Genomic DNA, 22,295 nt, shown 5'->3' on the forward strand with positions numbered 1-22,295 from the left:
TGTGACATTGCTGAATTCACTTTTCTAGGAGTTTTTTTTCTAGGAGGTTTTTTACTGCCCCTGTAAATAGGGACAGTTTTCTTTCTTTCTCATCTATATGCTTCTTATTTCCTTGTCTTGGTTTATGGCACAGAGTAGAACTTCCTTCACTATGCTAAAACAAATAAGAGTAGTGAGACCAGATATCTTTGCCTTGTTCCCAATCTGAGGTTGAAGGCATTCAGTCCTTCACAATTAAGTATAATGTTATTTATATGTTTGTCATGGATTCTCATTATCAAGTTGAGAAAGTTCTTATGGGTTTTGAGGAGAAGTGAGATGTAATTGTTTTCTTTGTTCCTCTATAGGTAAAGTGTATTTTCCCTCTGGCTTCTTTCAGGATTTTTTTTCAATTAAACTTTTTATTTTGAGATATTTGTACATTCAAATTCAGTTGTAAGAAATAATACAGAGAGATCCTGTGTACCTTTCACCCAGTTTCCCCTGATGGTAACGTAAAGCTGTAGTAAAATAACAGGATTTTATTTAATCTTTGATTTTCTATAGTTTGAAACTGATATGCCAGGTGCAGATTTTTTGGTGTTTATTCTGCTTGGTGTTATCTGAGCTTCCTGGATCTGTGATTTGATGTCTAAAATTAATTTGGAGGAAATTCTCGGTCATTATTATTTCAAATATTTCTTCTTTTCCTTTCTCTCTTTCTTCTGGTATTCCCACTATAAGTATGTTATACACCCCCCCCTTTTTTTTAATGCTATACCTTTTTTTAAGTTGTCCCACAGTCCTTGGATTTTCTGTTCTGTTTTTTCAATTTTTGTTCTCTTTGCTTTTTGGTTTTTGAGGAATCTATTGATATATCCTCTAGCTCAGAGATTCTTTTTTTTTTTTTTAAACATCTTTATTGGGGTATAATTGCTTTACAATGGTGTGTTAGTTTATGCTTTATAACAAAGTGAATCAGTTATACATATACATATGTTCCCATATGTCTTCCCTCTTGCGTCTCCCTCCCTCCCACTCTCCCTATCCCACCCCTCCAGGCTGTCACAAAGCACCGAGCTAATATCCCTGTGCCTTGCGGCTGCTTCCCCCTAGCTATCTACCTTACTACGTTTGTTAGTGTGTATATGTCCATGACTCTCTCTCGCCCTGTCAAAGCTCACCCTTCCCCCTCCCCATATCCTCAAGTCCGTTCTCCAGTAGGTCTGCGTCTTTATTCCTGTCTTACCCCTAGGTTCTTCATGACATTTTTTTCCCCTTAAATTCCATATATATGTGTTAGCATACGGTATTTGTCTTTTTCTTTCTGACTTACTTCACTCTGTATGACAGACTCTAGGTCTATCCATCTCATTACAAATAGCTCAATTTCATTTCTTTTTAAGGCTGAGTAATATTCCATTGTATATATGTGCCACTTCTTCTTTATCCATTCATCCGATGATGGGCGCTTAGGTTGTTTCCATCTCCGGGCTATTGTAAATAGAGCTGCAATGATCATTTTGGTACATGACTCTTTTTGAATTTTGGTTTTCTCAGGGTATATGCCCAGTAGTGGGATTGCTGGGTCATATGGTAATTTTATTTGTAGTTTTTTAAGGAACCTCCATACTGTTCTCCATAGTGGCTGAACCAATTCACATTCCCACCAGCAGTGCAAGAGTGTTCCCTTTTCTCCACACCCTCTCCAGCATTTATTGTTTCTAGATTTTTTGATGATGGCCATTCTGACTGGTGTGTAGCTCAGAGATTCTTTCCTCATCCATGTCCAATCTACTACTGAGCCCATTAAAGTCATCTTTCATTTCTGTTACATTTTCTTTTAAATGGGTTTTTTTTTCAAAAATGGGGTCTAATATTTCTTTTTGTTTTTTTTTAACATCTTTATTGGAGTATAATTGCTTTACAATGGTGTGTTAGTTTCTGCTTTATAACAAAGTGAATCAGTTATACATATACATATGTTCCCATATCTCTTCCCTCTTGCGTCTCCCTCTCTCCCACTCTTTTTGGTTCTTTCTTAGGATTTCCATCTCTGTTTACATTGACCACCTCTTCTTTTCTTACATGCTGTCTACTTTATCCATTGGAGCCATTAGCATATTAATCATAGCTGATTTAAATTACCAGTCTGATAATTCCAAAATCCCTGTCAAGTCTGGTTCTGATATTTGCTCTGCTCTTCAAATTGTGGAGTTCCCCCCGCCCCTTTTGCTATGCCTCATAATTTTTGTTGATAGCTGGACATGATATACCAGGCAGAAGGAACTGCTATAAAAAGCCTAGTGATAATGAGGTGTTGAGGTGTGGGAAGAGGGGAAGCATTCTATAGTCCTATGGTTAGGTCTCAGTCTTTTACTGATATTACACTTCTGAACTATGAACTTAACAAGTGTTTCTCATTCCCCTCCACCCCATGTCAGACAGAATGGCTAGAATGCCCTGGAATTTGGTATTTTTCTTCTCCCTCACAGAAATCTAGAGCCTGCTGGAATTGGCTCTGATAATAAACCAACAATTAGTCTTCCATTAATTAGTTTCCCTGAGGGAAGGCCTTGTTAAGAAGAACAGAATACATTTCAAAATGGTTCATTTCCACCTCCCACTGCCAGAAGCATGAGGGGGATTTTTCTCTGATATTTACTGTGGGAATCTGGTCAAGCTCCTGGAGGTAAATTTCAAAATATTTTGAGCCGCCCTCATGACTGCTTCCCCCCCATCTACATTGAGCCTCCAGCAATTTGTCTATTGCAGTTCAGGTATTCCTGCTCCAGCTCTGGTTTCCACAGTGGCTTCTGCTCTTGGGTCTCTGTGCCGGTAAGTAATCTGTGACTTTCTGTATTTCCCTGTCTCTTTAATTTTGGGGGTAGTGGTTTGCCCTGTGTCCTCCCCTCTCTTACACAGCCAAGAAGAGTTGTTGATTTTTTTCAGTCTGCTCAGCTTTTTATTTGTTGGAGTGGTGATTTCAAATCCCCTTACATTCAGAACTAGAAACTGGAAGTCCTTGACAGTGTCTTTTGATGGAAAAAATTTTCACCTTTTATGAAGTCTAATTTGTCTGTTTTAAAAATTTTGTTGCCTGTACTATATCCAAGGAATCATCACCAAACCCAATGTCATGAAGCTTTTGCCCTATCTTCTTCTAAGAATTTTACAGTTTTAGGTCTTACATTTAGGTCATGGATCTATTTGAGTTAATGTTTGTATGTGGTGTTAAGTAAGGGTATAACTTCATTCTTTTGCATGTGGATTTTCTGTTTTCCCAGCACCATTTGTTGAAAAGACTGTCTTTCCTCCCATTGAATAGTCTTAGCGCTTCTGTTGAAAATTGTCTGACCATATATGTAAGGATTTATTTCTGGGCTCTCTGTTCTATTCCATTGGTCTATATGTCTGTCTTTATGACAATACCACACTGTTTTGATTACTGTAGCTTTGTAGCAAGTTTTGAAATCAGGAAGTGTGAGTCCTCCAACTTTGTTCTTCTCTTTCAGGATTCTTTTGGCATTTAGGGTCACTTGAGATTCCATATACTGATTACCAAAAACTAAAGAAGGAAGCCCCATTTTGTCACTGCTGGAGAGAAGACAAAAATGGTAAGGAGATAAATTATTTCAAATATGAAGGGGAAAAAAAGGCAATATTTTAAAGTAAAGTGAGAACGGTAGGAAAGGAGTAGTGCTTTTGTGATGCTGTTTTCAAGGAGAGGTGGCCAGGGAGGCCGGTGCCTGCTGCTCTCGATTCTGCTCTTCACAGCCTGGGGGGCTGGCAGTGGCCAGATCCACTACTCGGGCCCTAAAGAGGCCAAACATGGCACCTTCGTGGGCCGCATCGCTCAGGACCTGGGGCTGGAGCTGGCCGAGTTGGTGCCATACCTGTTCTGGGTGGCGTCCAAAAGCTGCGAGGACTTTCTGGAGGTAAATCTGCAGAACGGCATTTTGTTTGTGAATTCTTGGATTGACCTGGAGGAGCTATGCGAACAGAACACGAAATATAGTATTCACCTGGAGGTGCTCGTGGACAGGCCGCTGCAGGTGTTGCATGTGGAAGTGGAGGTGAAGGACGTTAATGATAATCCACAGGTCTTTAGTTATAGTGAGAGAACAAAGGCTATTTATTCCTGAATCTAGGCTGCTGGATTCACGTTTCCCGATAGAGGGCGCTGCTGATGCAGACATTGGTACCAACGCTTTTCTAACATACACTCTCAGCTCCAGTGATTATTTCTCTTTGGATGCACAAGCAAGTGATGAACTGAGTAAGTTACTTTCGCCTGAATTGAAGTCTGTGGATAGAGAAGGTACACCAGAACTTCGTTTATTATTGACAGCCACTGATGGGGGCAAACCAGAACTAGAAGGTATAGTTCAGCTGCCGATCATGGTGCTCAACGTTAATGATAACGCCCCATGGTTTGGCCAGGCCGTGTACAGAGTACACTTATTAGATACGACTAATGTTCCAGCAACTGGAACATTAATGACCACATTAAACGCCTCTGACGCTGACAAAAGTGTAAATGGCGAAATTGTCTTTCTTTTGGCAATGGTGTTTCTCTTAACATGAACAAACAACAAAAACAAAAATTCAAAATTGATTCCAGCTCAGGGGAAATTAGGCTAATTGGTTGACTGGATTATGAAGAAACGAAATCCTACGAAATTCAGGTAAAAACAGTTGATAAAGGAGGTCCTCCAATGTCAAATCACTGCAAGGTTTTAGTGAAAGTGCTGGATGTAAATGATAATGCTCCGGAACTGGCGGTCACATCCATCTTTGCCTGTAAGAGAGGAGTCTCCACTCAGCACCGTCATCGCCTTCATCTCCTTGTCTGACCGTGACTCTGGTGTCAATGGGTAGGTGACCTGCACCCTGACGCCTCATGTCCCCTTCAAGCTGGTGTCCACCTTCAAGAATTACTATTCGGGGTTTCCCTGGTGGCGCAGTGGTTGAGAGTCCGCCTGCCGTTGCAGGGAACACGGGTTCATGCCCCGATCCGGGAGGATCCAACATGCCGCGGAGTGGCTGGGCCCGTGAGCCATGGCCGCTGAGCCTGCGCGTCCGGAGCCTGTGCTCCGCAACGGGAGAGGCCACAACAGTGAGGGGCCCGCGCACCGCAAAAAAAAAAAAAAAAAAAAAAAAAAGAATTACTATTCGCTGGTGCTGGACAACGCCCTGGATCGCGAGAACCTGGCGAACTATGAGGTGGTGGTGACCGCGAGGGATGGGGCTCGCCTTCCCTGTCGGTCACAGCCAGCGTGTCCGTGGAAGTGGCCGACGTGAACGACAACGCACCCGCGTTCGCGCAGCCTGAGTACACGGTGTTGGTGAAGGAGAACAACCCGCCCGGCTGCCACATTTTCACGGTGTCGGCGCGGGACGCGGACGCTCAGGAGAACGCGCTGGTGTCCTACTCGCTGGTGGAGCGGCGGGTGGGCGAGCGAGCGCTGTCGAGCTACGTGTCGGTGCACGCGGAGAGCGGCAAGGTGTACGCGCTGCAGCCGCTGGACCACGAGGAGCTGGAGCTGCTGCAGTTCCAGGTGAGCGCGCGCGACGCGGGCGTGCCGCCTCTAGGCAGCAACGTGACGCTGCAGGTGTTCGTGCTGGACGAGAACGACAACGCGCCCCCGCTGCTGCTGCCCGGGCTGGGCGTCGGGGCGGGCGCGCTGAGTCAGCTGGTGGCGGGATCATTGGGCGCGGGCCACGTGGTGGCGAAGGTGCGCGCGGTGGACGCGGACTCGGGCTACAACGCGTGGCTGTCGTACGAGCTGCAGCCGGCGGTGGGTGGCGCGCGCAGCCCGTTCCGCGTGGGGCTGTACACGGGCGAGATCATCACGACGCGCGCCCTGAATGAGGCGGACGTGTCGCGCCAGCGCCTGCTGGTGCTGGTGAAGGACCACGGCGAGCCGGCGCTGACGGCCACGGCCACCGTGCTGCTGTCGCTGGAGGATAGCAGCCAGGGGCCCAAGGCCTCTACGCGGGCGTCGACGGGCGCCGCTGGCGCGGAGGCCGCTCTGGTGGATGTGAACGTGTACCTGATCATCGCCATCTGTGCGGTGTCCAGCCCGTTGGTGCTCACGCTGCTGCTGTACGCGGCGCTGCGCTGCTCGGCGCCGCCCAGCGAGGGCGCGTGCGGGCCCGGGAAGCCCACGCTGGTGTGCTCCAGCGCGGTGGGGAGCTGGTCTTACTCGCAGCAGAGGCGGCAGCGGGTGTGCTCTGGGGAGGGGCCGCCCAAGGCCGACCTCATGGCCTTCAGTTCCGGTCTTTGTCCAGGTCTGAGCACGTCGGGAAGAAATGAACATCCAGAAACAAATTCGGTAATATAAGTTCAACTTCCAAGCCTTGGCCTTAATTTTTTTTTTTTAATTTTTACTTATCTAACCATCTTTTCAGATGTCACTTTAAAAGATATATTCCAAGTGTTCACTAAAATCTCAACAAATCTTACCATTTATTGTAGATATTTATTCTATTACTTATAGCTGCATCTTGAATAGAACTTGGAATCAAACAACAAAAAAACCAATGTAGGAACAAACTGCCATATTCCTTGGATCAAATAGTAGGATACTTTTGAAAGAATACTGAAATATTAAGCAGTCTTGATCATATTTAACACAGAATCTTAATGTAGTCAAATACATTGTCATTTTCAAGTTTATTTGTAGTTTGGAATGAAATGTCAAGCCCTGGACAAAAATTTATAGGCAGATTTACAGAAACTATCTGCCTTCCCTTAAGGTTTTACGTTTCAAAGTGGGCAATTAAAAAAAATCATTTTAAATAAAAGTAATTTAAAAGATATTTGTACGGTGACATTTTAATTTTTATGTTAAAATATACAACTATTTTTTCGTTGCTTTTATGATTAGTATCCTGATGCCAACGACTTTGAGTTCTCCTGGTTCTAGAAACCTTAGCATGGAATGAATATTTTAGTATAGGATCTGGTTAGGAAACACTTAGCACCTTCCATTTACTCACAAATGTTCTAAGACACTTTATTTATTTATTTTTAAATTTATTTATTTATTTTTGGTTGCGTTGGGTCTTCGTTGCTGCACGCGGGCTTTCTCTAGTTGAGGCGAGCGGGGGTTACTCTTTGTTGTGGTGCGCGGGCTTTTCATTGCGGTGGCTTCTCTTGTTGCAGAGCACGGGTTATAGGCATGCGGGCTTCAGTAGTTGTGGCACGTGGGCTCAGTAGTTGTGGCTCACGGACTGTAGAGTGTGGGCTCAGTAGTTGTGGCGAATGGGTTTAGTTGCTCCGTGGCATGTGGTATCTTCCTGGACCAGGGCTCGAACCCATGTCCCCTGCGTTTGCAGGCGGATTCTTAACCACTGCACCACCAGGGAAGCCCTAAGACACTTTATTTTTACTTCTCTCAACCTTTCCAGTAACTATGTGAAGTGCATACTTTAGTCTCACTTTGTGGATGAAAGTGCTGAGGCTCAGAAAATCTAAGTTCAGTATTTTTCCTAAGTTTTCTCCAGATTTCCCAAGGATATCCAGAACTTGCTTGTTCTAATAGACTTCATTGCCTTTTATAAAATATTTAAGGTAGCTTACAATGGAAGATATTTACAAGAGCAATTTTAAAAAGTCTGTTTAAAAGCCAAAGTAAAAGATCAAGAGAAGTGTGGGAACAATTTATCAATCATAGGCTGAGTGCAAATCCTAATACTCACCTTCCTGGAAGTAAGTACAGAAGTATAAAAAAGAAGAATAAAAGGAAATTCTCTGTACCAACTCTTCAAGAGAGAAAAAACTCCTCTCTTCCTGCTGTAAATTCAGAGTTGATTACTGGGCATTATGTAAGGGTTTAGCAATATCCTTAACAGTATGTTTGATAGCAGTTTTGCAAAACCAGCTGAAACATATTTGTTATAAATATTATTATATATGCTAGTCATTAAGTCAAGAGCATAATATTAAATTTTATTTCCTATGTTTAATTCTGAAACTACACAAGTATTAAATGAACACATTTTTGTTTGCAAACATTTAAATAAACATGCAGAAAAAGTCCCTTGAAAGTCCCCTTGTGAAAGCATTCTATAAAAAATTAGTATAATTTAGTAGTTAAGTTTCTAGATATTTGAATTGATATAGTGCTGTTGCTTAGAGTGTTTCAAGAAACAGGCAGTGAGTATGTTTCTGTAACTTTTCAAATATTAATTATCATACCCAGGCTTTTGGCAAAAATCAGCAAATAATAATAATTTTAGATTTCACATTGCCAAGAAAAGTTTCCAGCTCCTTTAAATATGAGATAAACTTTGCAAGATTATAAAACTGGGCAAGATAAATTAAGGAGTCACAAAAATAATTTCTGTTCCCTAATTCACATTACCTATGTCCCTATGTCCAGGCTTAGAAGTTTCTCTAGGGACACTGAATATATTTACTGATGGATCAGTACACAAGCACACATGGAGAGCCTACTACAAACTAAGTCCTGCTGTAGAAACTAGGAACCTAGCAAGAGTGAAACAAGATAGGAGAGGTCCTTGGCTTCAGGGGGACCACATTGTAACCTGTTTAAAATAACAATTGTGTTATGAAAATACTTACATTGGTATAATATTGCCTTTTCAGTTTTCTTTGTCTAAACAAGGTATCTATAAAGGAGGATCTCATTCTATTCATGACTTTTAAAAAATAGGCAGTATAATGCTGACTGTTATTAGCAAGTTTTCTGGAAAAAAGCAGATGTGGGCTTTCCCTCTTTATGTGATTTGCGCTCAGAAAATTATATGTAATTCTCATTGCCTCAACTAATGAAAATATAATCAATTAGATGGAAAATTCTCTGGAAAGGGGAACTAAAATGATCAAAAAATTAGGAGGGATAGAGGAAACTACATTTTAAGGCCAAACTGAAAAATCATAAACAGTATGGAGAACGTAAACATATATTTATTTTATCAAGCCAAAAAACCTTGAGTTAGAGGTTGACATTTGAAGCTAGAATGGCACAACTTGTTTCTTCAAGAATTTATATAGGTTGAAAAATCAATTATTTAACAGTACTTCACTGAGAGGTTAATAATAAGATTTCTAATGGAATTGGACATCACTTGATAAATACCAATAGCCCTTTAAATTTGGCCTGAAGAGATTCAGGCATGCCTTCACACAGCTACACTGGGATCACTGTCAAAAAAAATTTTTAGATGATGCATTATGGATCTAAGAACAGACAAACATTTCTTTCTGTATTATGATTATTGTTGTAAAGGTTAAAATTTTCTGGGTTATTTGAAGGTATTAACTTGGAGGTGAATCTCAAATTTTAGTTAATGACTACTAAACCAAAAAAAGGGGGTTTAAGGTTACAAAGTTTGAAAAGTGATTTTTTAGGGCTTCCCTGGTGGCACAGTGGTTGAGAGCCCTCCTGCTGTTGCAGGGGACACGGGTTCGTGCCCTGGCCTGGGAAGATCCCACATGCCGCGGAGTGGCTAGGCCCGTGGGCCATGGCCGCTGAGCCTGCGCGTCCGGAGCCTGTGCTCTGCAATGGGAGAGGCCGCAACAGTGAGAGGCCCACGTACCGCAAAAAAAAAAAAAAAAAAAAAAGTGATTTTTTAAAATGAAAAGGTACTTCTAGGATGGAGGAAAAGATGATTGTGGAGTGGTGTTGTTACTTAATATTTATTTTTATAGAAATATGAATGGATTTCCCATTGGTAGTTAATATTCTTGTGCCATTCAGAATCTTTGTGCTAACTTTCAATAGTTTTGTCTTCCTTTACAAGATTTCTTCCAGGAAATGTATTTCTTCCTCTTTTCTTCTTTATAAAGACGACCCAGTTGCCGTATTTTTCTACTTTTCCACCATTCTTTGCTATCATTAATATGTATTCGTTGAACAATTTAGTAGTAATAAAAACTTGGACTAATATAAATTTATGGAAAATTTAGTTTTTGGTACTTATTTCATGGTATGTTTACAATTCAAACTAGTCATTCATTTAGGAAATTTATTGACTTTAAAATTGTCAAATCCTCAAAAGGTGAAGTTATATTTGCTGAGATCTTATTACCAGGTTATAATCATTGTTATGCAATTGGATTAGTTTTGGTTAATATTAATTATCCATTAAAGTTGGCAGTTTCACACCTTTGTTGTCCATCTGAAAAACTAGGCAAAATCATCATGCTGTTAGTACTGAAAGTAACAATGTTATTTTCATTTTTCTATGAAGGCTCCGAAAAACATCCCAATGGAAACAAAAACTATGATTGCTTTCAGTAAAATATTAGTAAAACGTATATTATTATCTTTTGATTATTCAATTTCAGTAATGAATTTCAGTTGCATGACTATGATTTTAGAAATTGCAATTTTATTATCAAATTACCTTGGTATGATGATACTAATGTAATTTCATTTGTAGGGGAATATTACGTTTACATTGCCTAAAGCACAAGAAAGAACACCTGAGAAGACTATTTCTTGATATGTTCCTTCTTTTTCAGAAAACTTCCTTTCTAAGATTAGAACTGTGATTCTATTTTCTAGTGTAACAATAAGTGATTAGAGAAGTTAGGTATCACTTCAAGTACCTTTGAGACTTGTGGTCAGTCAGGCATACAAATAGATGAGAATGAGAAATAGTTGTTTATTTTGGTAGCCACTATTAATATTTCTGTTCTCCCCCTTCTGGGAACACTGGAGGATTTCACTTCCCTGCTACCTTGAGCTGTGATTTTCTTTGATCAATGAAATGTGCATGATGTATTTCACTTCCAAGCAGAAGTAGATAATTGCCAGTGCAGGACTGTCTTCTGCTGTCTTTTCCCGTTGCAGCATTTATGGAAGTACAGGTTGATGTTGAGATGCCATAAGATCAAAGCATTCTAGGATGCTGAGCCAGCATGTGGAGAAAAGCTGTCCTAGGCAGTCTTCCATAACCACAGAGGACTTTGCAGAAGTGAGAAATAAAATTGTGTTTACTTTAGAGGTAAAATGGAAATAGTCAATATACAGCAACATGGTCATTGGGTTCCATTGCCATTAAGCTAATGTGAATAGAATACATTTTAAGAGGAGAGCATTACAACAGGTAATACAACTGATAGGAGAACATTATTATTCACCCTTGCACTAAGGTATCTGACCATTAAGTAGATGAGGTAACTTGGATTCCATGGAAAAAATTATTGTGTAGTGATTTATTTTTATATAAAAAGCAGGAGAAGAAAAATAATAAATGGAATTTAAAATGTTTTTGGCACCTCTTCTTCTTTTTTTGTTTTTCTTACCTAACATCCATTTCCCCTTCTTGTTTTTTTCCTTCTGGGGCTTTGTTGTAGTTTTGTGAAAGACCTGAATGAGGATTTTTCAAGAATAAATGCTCAGACACATAAATCTTAAGGAATTGACAGTTTGCTTTGATAAGGGCAAAGGATATAATTGTAGCAATGGATAGTATATTAGTTTTGTAGTGCTGCTGCAACAAGTTACCACAAACTTGGGGGCTTGAAACAACAGAAATTTATTCTCTCACAGTTCTAGAGGCCAAAAGTTCAACAAGGTGTTGGCAGGGTGACGTTCCTTCTGAAGACTCTAGGGGAGACTTCTTCCTTGCCTCTTCCAGTTTCTGGTGGCTCCTGGCATTCCTTGACTTGTGGCAGCATACCTCCCATTTCTGCCTCAGTCTTCACATTTCCTTCTTTCATGTGTCTCTGTGCATCTTCTCTTTTCCTGTCTCTTATAAGGACACCTGTCATTGGATTTTTGGCCCACCCAAATCTAGGATAATGCTAGGGTTAGGGTTACCTTATTTATATCTGTAAAGATCTCTATTCCAAATAAAGACACATTTTTAAGGTTCTGGGTGGATATATCTTTTGGGGGCTACTATTCTAACCACTACGGATACAAGCTTGGTGGTATTTGTTGAGCATGGCTTCTCAATCTCTTTCCCCATTAGGGGAAATGTGCTTGGATTTCTGGCAATGGTACTCTATCTCTCTGAGGGAAGGGAGAGAGACATTCTAGGTGCTCAGAAACCCTGAATAACAGCAGAATGTACCTCATACCTTCAGACATGTCATTCTCAAAATCTAGCAAAATTACTTTATAGGATTGCAAAAATTCCCTTAAGCGAGCCGTGTTTCCTAGAGCTAATATCTGGATTCTAGGCATAATTCCTTAATATGTCAACAGTAGCCAGAGTGGCCACTGATTATAAAAAAACTACGGGGTGTTACTAATATGCAGTTGCATTGCAACTATGTAATGATATAATGGCCAGTCTGCAGCTATGTGCAGTTTAAGCTCCAGGAGAAATTGGGTACATGAGTTCTTGCACTGGTCTTCATGAGAACCAACCTCCTCATTTTCAGTCCACATAATTTAGGCATGCCTGATTTCATCTCCTGGCTTCAAGGATGCATAAGCAACCAATGTCTGGCCAATGTGAGAACCATCACAACTATTGACTAAAGGAAAGATACATCATCTAAACTGGGTCAAAGGAAGTGATATTCTAGGATTTTTGCTGGGGATATTAGGAAAAGGGCATTTTTTTTCTGCTGAGAGTCACTAAATGTGGCCTGAAAATAGGTAGCCTATTACTTTGGCCATTTTTGCTCTTCCTGAAACTGGTAAATAATTGTCTATTTCCATGCATAAGACAATAAATGATGCTCTGCTTTTTTGCTTAAGTCAGTTTACTTGGGTTTCATTGTTAGAGTATGATTAATATAAGTATATACTTTATAGATGGTGTGAATAAGTATCTTAAGATATTGGACTAAAGGGAGAAATTAGCATTGGTTTTCAGTACTAGGAAAAGCTAGTTTTTCTTTAGCAGGGATTTTTCTTTTCTTTTATGGACACTATAAATCTTGCAGTTAATTTTGTTTTCCTCTTTGCTGAAAACAAAGTTTGTGACCTTCTTAGAGTAACTGAAAATAACTTTTATGCATTTTGAACACTGACCCACCCTCAATTAATTTTATTTTATTCCTATGTTATCTTGATCATATTTTCATATTCTTTGTGTATGAACGGGACAGCTAAGAATTATTAAAATAAGATATTCTCAAATAATTAACACTAAAAAGAGGTCAATTATACTGTTCTTGAATGAAAATCCAAATGTAGTAGAAAAGGGAACATTCTTAATTAAGAATACATTATCCAAATGAGGAACAAATGAATTGTTAATTTACAAACATCTGTGAACAGTTCAGAAAACAAACTAAAAATGGAATATATAAATACATTTTCAATTTATAAAGTATAAAATAAATACCCTTTGATTCCTGTGTGTTTTATGTGAAGAAACCGAGAAAAAATTCTGTTATATTCAAAAGAACTGAAAGCAGGGTCTCAGAGATATTTTCACACCCATGCTCATAATAGCACTATTCACAATAGCTAAGAGGTGGAAGCAACACTGATATCCATGGACAGATGGATGAATGGATAAACAAACTGTGGTATATACATGCATCAGAATATTATTCAGCCTTAAAAAGTAAGGAAATCCATCACATGCTACAACATGGATGAACCTTGAGGACATTATGCTAAGTGAAATAACCCAGTTACAGGCAAATACTGTAAGATTCCATTTATGTGAGGTACATAGAGTAGTCAAATTCATAGAACCAGAAAGTAGAATGGTGGTTAGAGGGGTGTGGTGTGGTGGGAAAGGGGATTTGTTTTCTAATGGGTATAGATAGAGGTTCATGTTTGCAAGATGAAAGTTCTCAAGATCTGTTTCACAACAATGTGAATATACTTAACATACTAAATTGTATACTTAAAACTGGATGAGATGGTAAATTTTGTTATATGTTTTTAACACAATTAAAGGGGGGAATGATATATTTCAGAGTTTAAAATAAATATTTTCCCTACATGAAAGCTATCAATAAACTTAGACTAGACAATTGTTTAATTTTAAATCTACAGAATAAATAGTAGAGCCTACGTTTTGGCCACATGATGTCGCTGTCTACTACAGTGTATTCTGTAGGAAGAAAAATACCCAGGGCCCTCTTGTCACTCCAGAGAGACAGAACAATAAGAGAAGCAGCAGGACTTGAGCAGAGACTAGAGGACAATATTTAAAATTTTGCAAAACATGATATTCTAATTTGATCAACTCGCTGAGTATTGGTGATGGTGTCTTCTAAGAGTAGGGGCGGAGAGGTCGGGTGTCTGCTACTCTCGCTTCTGCTCCTCGCTGCAGGGGAGGCCAGGAGCAGCCAGGTCCACTACTCCGTCCCCGAGGAGGCCAAACACGGCACCTTCGTGGGCCGCATCGCCCAGGACCTGGGGCTGGAGCTGGCGGAGCTGGTGCCGCGCCTGTTCCGGGTGGCGTCCAAAGGCCGCGGGGACCTTCTGGAGGTAAATCTGCAAAATGGCATTTTGTTTGTGAATTCTCGGATCGACCGGGAGGAGCTGTGCGGGCGGAGCACGGAGTGCAGCATCCACCTGGAGGTGATCGTGGACCGGCCGCTGCAGGTGTTCCATGTGGAGGTGGAAATAAAGGATATTAATGACAATCCGCCAGTATTTCCAGTGACAGTAAAGACTATCCGGTTTCACGAATCGAGGCTGCTTGACTCGCGGTTTCCTCTAGAGGGGGCGTTTGATGCAGATGTCGGAGTAAATGCTCTTCTCTCCTACAAGCTCAGCTCCAGTGAGTTTTTCTTTCTAGATATACAGACAAATGATGAACTAAGCCAGTCTTTGTCTCTTGTGCTGAGGAAATCTCTGGACAGAGAGGAAACTGCCGAGATTAATTTGTTACTGGTGGCTACTGATAGGGGCAAACCTGAGCTCACAGGCACCGTTCAATTGCTTATTAAGGTATTAGATGTGAATGACAACGAACCTACTTTTGACCAATCAGTTTACAAAGTACAATTGTTAGAGAACATCGCAAAGGGATCCTTGGTGATTAAATTAAATTCTTCTGATGCAGATGAAGGATCAAACAGCGAGATTGTGTATTCATTTAGTAGTGATGTGTCCCCCAATATAAAGACCAAATTCAAAATAGATCCCAGCTCAGGGGAAATCAGAACTAAGGGACAATTAGATTATGAGGAAGTGAAATCTTATGAGATTCAAGTCATTGCGTATGACAACGGGATTCCACCAATGTCTGGGCACTGTAAAATTTCAGTAAAGCTTGTGGACATCAATGATAACACACCAGAAGTCTCAATCACGTCTCTTTCACTTCCCATCCGAGAGGATGCTCCGCTGGGAACAGTCATCGCCCTCATCACGGTGTCTGACCGCGACTCCGGTGCCAACGGGCAGGTGACCTGCACCCTGACCCCCCATGAGTTCTTCAAACTGGTGTCCACGTTCAAAAATTACTATTCGCTGGTGCTGGACAGCGCCCTGGATCGCGAGAACCTGGCGAACTATGAGGTGGTTGTAAAAGCGCGGGACGCGGGCTCACCTTCCCTGTCGGCCACAGCCAGCGTGTCCGTGGAGGTGGCCGACGTGAACGACAACGCGCCCGCGTTCGCGCAGCCCGAGTACACGGTGTCGGTGAAGGAGAACAACCCGCCCGGCTGCCACATCTTCACGGTGTCGGCGCGGGACGCGGACGCTCAGGAGAACGCGCTGGTGTCCTACTCGCTGGTAGAGCGACGGGTGGGCGAGCGAGCGCTGTCGAGCTACGTGTCGGTGCACGCGGAGAGCGGCAAGGTGTACGCGCTGCAGCCGCTGGACCACGAGGAGCTGGAGTTGCTGCAGTTCCAGGTGAGCGCGCGCGACGCGGGCGTGCCGCCTCTGGGCAGCAACGTGACGCTGCAGGTGTTTGTGCTGGACGAGAACGACAACGCGCCCGCGCTGTTGCTGCCCGGGCCGGGCGGCGGGGCGGGAGCGCTGAGCCAGCTGGTAGCTCGGTCGGTGGGCGCGGGCCACGTGGTGGCGAAGGTGCGCGCGGTGGACGCGGACTCGGGCTACAACGCGTGGCTATCGTACGAGCTGCAGCCGGCGGCGGGTGGCGCGCGCAGCCCGTTCCGCGTGGGGCTGTACACGGGCGAGATCAGCACGACGCGCGCCCTGGACGAGGCGGACGCGCCGCGCCAGCGCCTGCTGGTGCTGGTGAAGGACCACGGCGAGCCGGCGCTGACGGCCACGGCCACCGTGCTGTTGTCGCTGGAGGACAGCAGCCAGGCGCCCAAGGCCTCTTCGCGGGCGTCGACGAGCGCCGCTGGCGCGGAGGCCGCTCTGGTGGATGTGAACGTGTACCTGATCATCGCCATCTGTGCGGTGTCCAGCCTGTTGGTGCTCACGCTGCTGCTGTACACGGCGCTGCGGTGCTCGGCGCCGCCCAGCGAGGGCGCGTGCGGGCCCGGGAAGCCCACGCTGGTGTGCTCCAGCGCGGTGGGGAGCTGGTCTTACTCGCAGCAGAGGCGGCAGCGGGTGTGCTCTGGGGAGGGGCCGCCCAAGGCCGACCTCATGGCCTTCAGCCCCAGCTTACCTCAAGGTCCAGACTCAGCAGAAGAAAGGCAACAACTCTCGGAATCAGAACAGTTCGGAAAGGTGAGTCTTTTAATTTTTTTTTCTGTCGGCTCTAAAATTGTTCTATTTTCTTTGTTCTCTATGATTCTATTAATTTTTAAAATTAATTATTATTGGAGTACAGTTGTTTTACAACGTTGTGTTAGCCTCCACTGCACAACAAAATGAATCAGCCATACACATTCTATTAATTATTTTGATTCATAGCTCTGCTTTCATTTTGTATCATTATCTTGTACAATATATGGTGTGAATTAGAAATCAATTTTTTGCATTGAGAAGAACTTAAATGCTTTTCTTATTTTTACATTTTGGATTTTCCTTAATTAAATCTTGCCATGAAAAACAGGATTAAAGTATTGAGAAAACACTTCAGCAAAATTTGAAAGCTTAACATTACGTGTAAATAGTTTTTCTCAAATTAAAAAATCACAATTGGAAAAAATTTAAAGAGGATGATTATGGAATACGTATTTTCAATTTACACCATCCATTCTGTCAGAATATGTTGGGAATTTCCTAAATTATTCTTTTGATCAAGAATTCATTTATCGGGCTTCCCTGGTGCCGCAGTAGTTGAGAGTCCACCTGCCGATGCAGGGGACATGGGTTCGTGCCCCGGTCCGGGAAGATCCCACATGCCGCGGAGCGGCTGGGCCCGTGAGCCATGGCCGCTGAGCCTGCGCGTCCGGAGCGCGTGCTCCGCAACGGGAGAGGCCACAACAGTGAGAGACCCGCGTACCGCAAAAAAAAAAAAAAAAAAAAAAAGAATTCATTTATCTTTATCTGTTTATTCAACATTTAATATGTTAGTTTTTCTTTTCATGTATTTTAAAGCAGCCTGAACAGATTTTTAACGGCAAGACATCCAAAGTATATATCATAACTCATTACAACACATGACATCACTTAGAAATCATTGCTAATCTTAGGTATGTCTTTCAGTAGTAAAAAGATTTCACATTTGCAAAATCCTTAGAGTTTTAAGGCACAGTAGAGAGTTTATTGAGAAAAAAAATCTCCCTCAATTTTGTTTAATTAAAAAAATTTTTTTTAAAGTCACATTGTGGGGTGACCAGGTGGTGGGACTTTTTCTTCATACAAGTGGAGAGTACTTTAACCCAGTCTTTATGTTAGTGGGGGTGCTTAGTTACACTTAAAGTATATCACTGGACTAATGTATGCAGACCTCCCACTGTGCAGAGATTGACCACCTTCCTTTGGTACCACACACTATGCCCGTGATAACATTTTCCAAGACTGAGCTCACTTAATTTCACCTGGCAGCAACTATATTCCTAATGAAGTTGGAGTTTTTCCAAAAGGCAAAGACTGGCATTGAATGACTACATTTTCATTGGTAACTACTATGTTGGGTAATTAAAACACTAAACTTGATGAGTAAATAAGTAAATGTTACACTTGGAAGGGAAATTAAAAACACTTTTTTTTTCAACAAAAGGAAGATGTCTTGGGGTGAAATTACTGTCTTCTACTACTCTTTTGTCCTTAGTTATTTGCTGGTTTATTTCCTCCCAAATGATGAATTGATGAATCAAGAAATAACTTCCACTAAGTGATCTTAGCTTTAGCCATTTCACAGATAGGCCAGAATATCAATTTCTATCTGGGATCTGCTATTAAAGGAATTGAGGAGTTTGGTGGGGAAATACTGAACTTCATTTAAGGATAATCTGTTCCTGTGGGAAATATATTAGCGCCTTAGAGTTGATAAGCCTCAAAATACAGTGAGTATATATTTCCTGGGAATCAGAAAAGTTCATCTGAGGCTTTACAGAGAAAAACAAATGGCTGAAGCTCTTTCTTGGGATGAGTCATCCCACCTAGAGTACTATAGCTACTCACCACCTTCTTGAGACTAGTGTACAGAAAGTGTGAATGGTCAGATGGAATCTGTCCTACTGGAAGCCTGGCTTCTACATTTCTACTCTAGGTAAATGGTAAGATTTAAAATTATATCCAGGTGTGCTCATATCTCCAGGAGTCACAATACATCACTGTATAAATTCTTATTGATTTCTTATTCCTTATTTACATTTTCTTGATTCAGTTGCCAAAAGAGATGTCTAAGTGAGAGTAGATATTATTCACTGATACCTTAACCACACATTAGCACAACTTTAAACTCATATAGTTCCTTTAGTATTAACTTCATCTCATAATAATCATTATGGGATCTACTCTGTTATAAATTCCCTGTGCCATTCCAATTTGCAGATAGTATACACTTAAATGTCACGAAATGTGAAGTATTACAGTAAGTTGTGAAAGCCATCTCAATATGAAGTCCATGATATTTAAAAATTTTTAATTTTGTCTCTCATTTTAAAACTAGCTACTACCTTTCAAGATCCATCAAAGCACTAACTGGCATATTGATATCTTAATTATTTCCTAGATACACTCTTTTCCAAAATAATTCTTAAATGTTTACTTTTTAAAAAAAGATTTCTTGATGTGGACCATTTTAAAGTCTTTATTGAGTTTGTTACAATATTGCTTCTGTTTTTTATGTTTTTGGTTTTTTGGCGCCGAGGCATGTGGGATCTTAGCTCCCCGACCAGGGATCAAACCCGCACCCTCTGCATTGGAAGTCTTAATCATTGTTCCACCAGGGAAACCCATTAAATGTTTACTTCTTTTTCATGAACTAGTACAAGAGAATCAATTAGAAATTATCTGTTTGATATTAACAAATATCATTAATGTAACTTACCTCTTTACTTATATTCTTGAGAAAGTTAATTTAAAATATTCACTTATTTATACATTAAAATTTAATTGATAATTTATTCTATTCTAAATGTGAATGATAAAATATGAGTAAGTTGCAATGCAGTCTTGCATTCAATGAGTACATGGGAAACCTGGTATGAAAACTTTTCTCCTAATATTTAAATCACATTTTTTGTTTGTTTGTTTTTGGCTGTACCCTTGGCAGTGGAAGCATGGAGTCCTAACCACTGGAGCACCAGGGAATTTCCTTACAGCACACGTTTGATTTCATTTTAAAAGAGTCCGACTATAAGCAAAAATCTGGGCATTCTCTTACCTCTCTAAATTCAACCTCTTCCCATGAATTTTCTTTGCTCAGCTTCCAAATGCTCAGAGAATGCATGCCTTTTACTAACTTTACAGAGACATTTAGTATATTTCATTGCCTAGTCTTACATGTGTTAAGTGAGTCATATTCCAAAGTTACTTTTCTCTCTTTAATAATTGGTTAAACACCAATTATTACAAGTAACAGCTTTTTAACAAATTGGAATCCAGAAATTCATCCAGAGTGGAGATTATTAAAAACAGAATCATTTCATATTGTGAACATGTTAAGATATACAGGTAAATTGAAATGTACAAGTGATGTGTAAATTTAAAAAACTAATATACTTTTCCTTGGTATGATGTGAATGTAACAAATATCCAAACACACAGTGTTTTCATGCAACAAAAACCAAATTTACAGAATAACTGCACTGTAAAAGACTGACTTGTGGCATCTTTATATAAACAGCTGAGACAGCTAACAAAGATGCAGTTGTTGGATAAAGGACACAGGAGTGGTTCGTAGACATTCTACAAAGTAAGAAACATATTTTATAAATTAACGATTGCCATAGTAATGTAGAAGTAAAATTTTCAATGTCTGTTGTTTTGATGGTTACAAATATCAAAGACCCGATTTTTCTGTAAAATGTAGACTTTGTGGCCAAGTGGTTAAAGTCATGAGTCTTGAATCATATTGAGATCCTACTCAACACCACCAGTTAATATTACTTTTAAGTTACTTAAACTGTATGCATTTCCACTTCACTGTTTGTAAAAAGTGAATCATATTAATACCTACCTCAGAGGGTTGTTGTGAGAATTTAATGGGATAACCCTATTAAAACAAATGAAATAGTACTTGTCACATCGGAAATATTTCCAAAAGATGTCCACTACTGTTATAATAGTAATCACTATTTTACTATATTTAACTATATGCCATGGATTGGCCTAATTTAAAGTCATGAATTAGCATAAAAGTTCTAAGGATATATTTTGATAAAATATGAAGACTTTGAGGAGTGCTCGAAGGAAATTACAGGGAAAAAAAATGGGGGAAAGTTCAATGGAAGGAAAAAAAGGTAAATACATTTATTTAATACTTACACATTTAGCCACATGATGTCGCTGTCTACCGCAAGGTATTTCACCACAAAAGATATACAGCATTTATTACGTACTAAGACGCTGGTTTTCCTCACCATCTCTGAAATACGTGCACGGAATGATTAAGAAATGAAAAATAAGGAACTAGAAATATTTAAAAATTTTTGATCGATGCAAAAGCGACCCAATATTTGGAAAAACCCTTGCAATGGTATTTTTCTGGAGAGAAGGTCAGGGAGTCTGGCGACTACTGCTTTCGGTTCTGCACCTCCTATTCTGGGAGGCAGGGAGCGGCCAGGTCCATTACTCTGTCTCCGAGGAGGCCAAACACGGCACCTTCGTGGGCCGCATCGCCCAGGACCTGGGGCTGGAGCTGGCGGAGCTGGTGCCGCGCCTGTTCCGGGTGGCGTCCAAAGGCCGCGGGGACCTTCTGGAGGTAAATCTGCAGAATGGCATTTTGTTTGTGAATTCTCGGATCGACCGGGAGGAGCTGTGCGGGCGGAGCGCGGAGTGCAGCATCCACCTGGAGGTGATCGTGGACCGGCCGCTGCAGGTGTTCCATGTGGAGGTGGAGGTGAAGGACATTAACGACAACCAGCCGGTTTTTCCAATGGCAGTAAAAAATTTGTTTATTTATGAATCCCGGCCGCCTGGTTCTCGGATTCCGCTAGAGGGCGCATCAGATGCAGATATCGGAGCTAATTCGCTATTGACCTACACTCTTAACTCCAATGAATATTTTACCTTGGATGTTAAAAGAAATTATGTGGAAATTAAATCCCTTGGACTTGTGCTGAAAAAACTTTTAGATCGAGAGGTCACTCCTGAGCATCACTTACTTATAACAGCAGTTGATGGTGGGAAACCAGTACTCACTGGTACTATTCAACTGAAGATCACCGTTGTAGATGTAAACGACAATGCCCCAGAGTTTGAGAGCACGATCTACAAAGTCAGATTATTTGAAAATGCACCAAACGGTACCCTAGTAGTGACTGTTAACGCCTCTGATTTGGATGAAGGGATAAATAAGGACATTGTGTATTCTTTCAATACAGACATGTCAGCAGATACTTTGTCGAAATTCCACATAGACCCTGTTAATGGATACATCAGTGTAAAGGGTAACATAGATTTCGAGTTCACTAAGTTATATGAAATCCAGGTAGAAGCAACAGATAAAGGAAATCCCCCAATGGCAGATCACTGCACGGTTGTAGTGGAAATTTTGGACACCAACGATAATGTACCTGAGTTGGTCGTCAAATCACTCTCTTTACCTGTATTAGAAGATGCTCCACTAGGAACGGTAATCGCTCTGATCAGCGTTTCTGACGGCGATTCCGGTGCCAACGGGCAGGTGACCTGCACCCTGACTCATCATGTACCCTTCAAGCTGGTGTCCACCTTCAAGAATTACTATTCGCTGATGCTGGACAGCGCCTTGGATCGCGAGAGTATGGCGAACTATGAGGTGGTGGTGACCGCGAGGGACGGGGGCTCGCCTTCCCTGTCAGCCACAGCCAGCTTGTCCGTGGAGGTGGCCGACGTGAACGACAACGCACCCGCGTTCGCGCAGCCCGAGTACACGGTGTTCGTGAAGGAGAACAA

The 22,295-nt window shown here is 41.4% G+C and overlaps 2 protein-coding genes and 1 pseudogene across 4 annotated transcripts in view; all 3 read left to right on the forward strand.

Moving 5' to 3' along the window:
- The first annotated feature begins 3,689 nt into the window (after window positions 1-3,689).
- LOC114892134 lies at window positions 3,690-6,326 on the forward strand (annotated as a pseudogene).
- Window positions 6,327-14,020: 7,694 nt separating this feature from the next.
- The window catches only part of LOC114892331 (protocadherin alpha-C2), a 209,000-nt gene continuing 200,725 nt past the window's right edge, over window positions 14,021-22,295 (forward strand). Inside the window, exons 1-2 of one of the 3 annotated variants that reach the window (XM_029217099.1) lie at window positions 14,139-16,529; window positions 20,693-20,825. In XM_029217099.1, the coding sequence (XP_029072932.1) occupies window positions 14,139-16,529; window positions 20,693-20,761 (2,460 nt within the window). In that variant the 3' untranslated portion in view covers window positions 20,762-20,825. Of the gene's footprint in view, window positions 16,530-20,692; window positions 20,826-22,295 lie in introns of those variants that run through there. The other 2 variants (XM_029217098.1, XM_029217097.1) reach the window with 2 other exon arrangements.
- Window positions 20,893-22,295, forward strand: part of LOC114891674 (protocadherin alpha-3-like) — a 22,799-nt gene continuing 21,396 nt past the window's right edge. Inside the window, 1 exon segment of the mRNA XM_029215895.1 lies at window positions 20,893-22,288. Coding sequence (XP_029071728.1) covers window positions 20,893-22,288 — 1,396 coding nt within the window.

The sequence above is a fragment of the Monodon monoceros genome, unplaced genomic scaffold (assembly GCF_005190385.1).
Source record: "Monodon monoceros isolate NGI ecotype Baffin Bay Population unplaced genomic scaffold, NGI_Narwhal_1 Super_Scaffold_12, whole genome shotgun sequence".
NCBI classification, from domain to species: Eukaryota; Metazoa; Chordata; class Mammalia; order Artiodactyla; family Monodontidae; genus Monodon; species Monodon monoceros.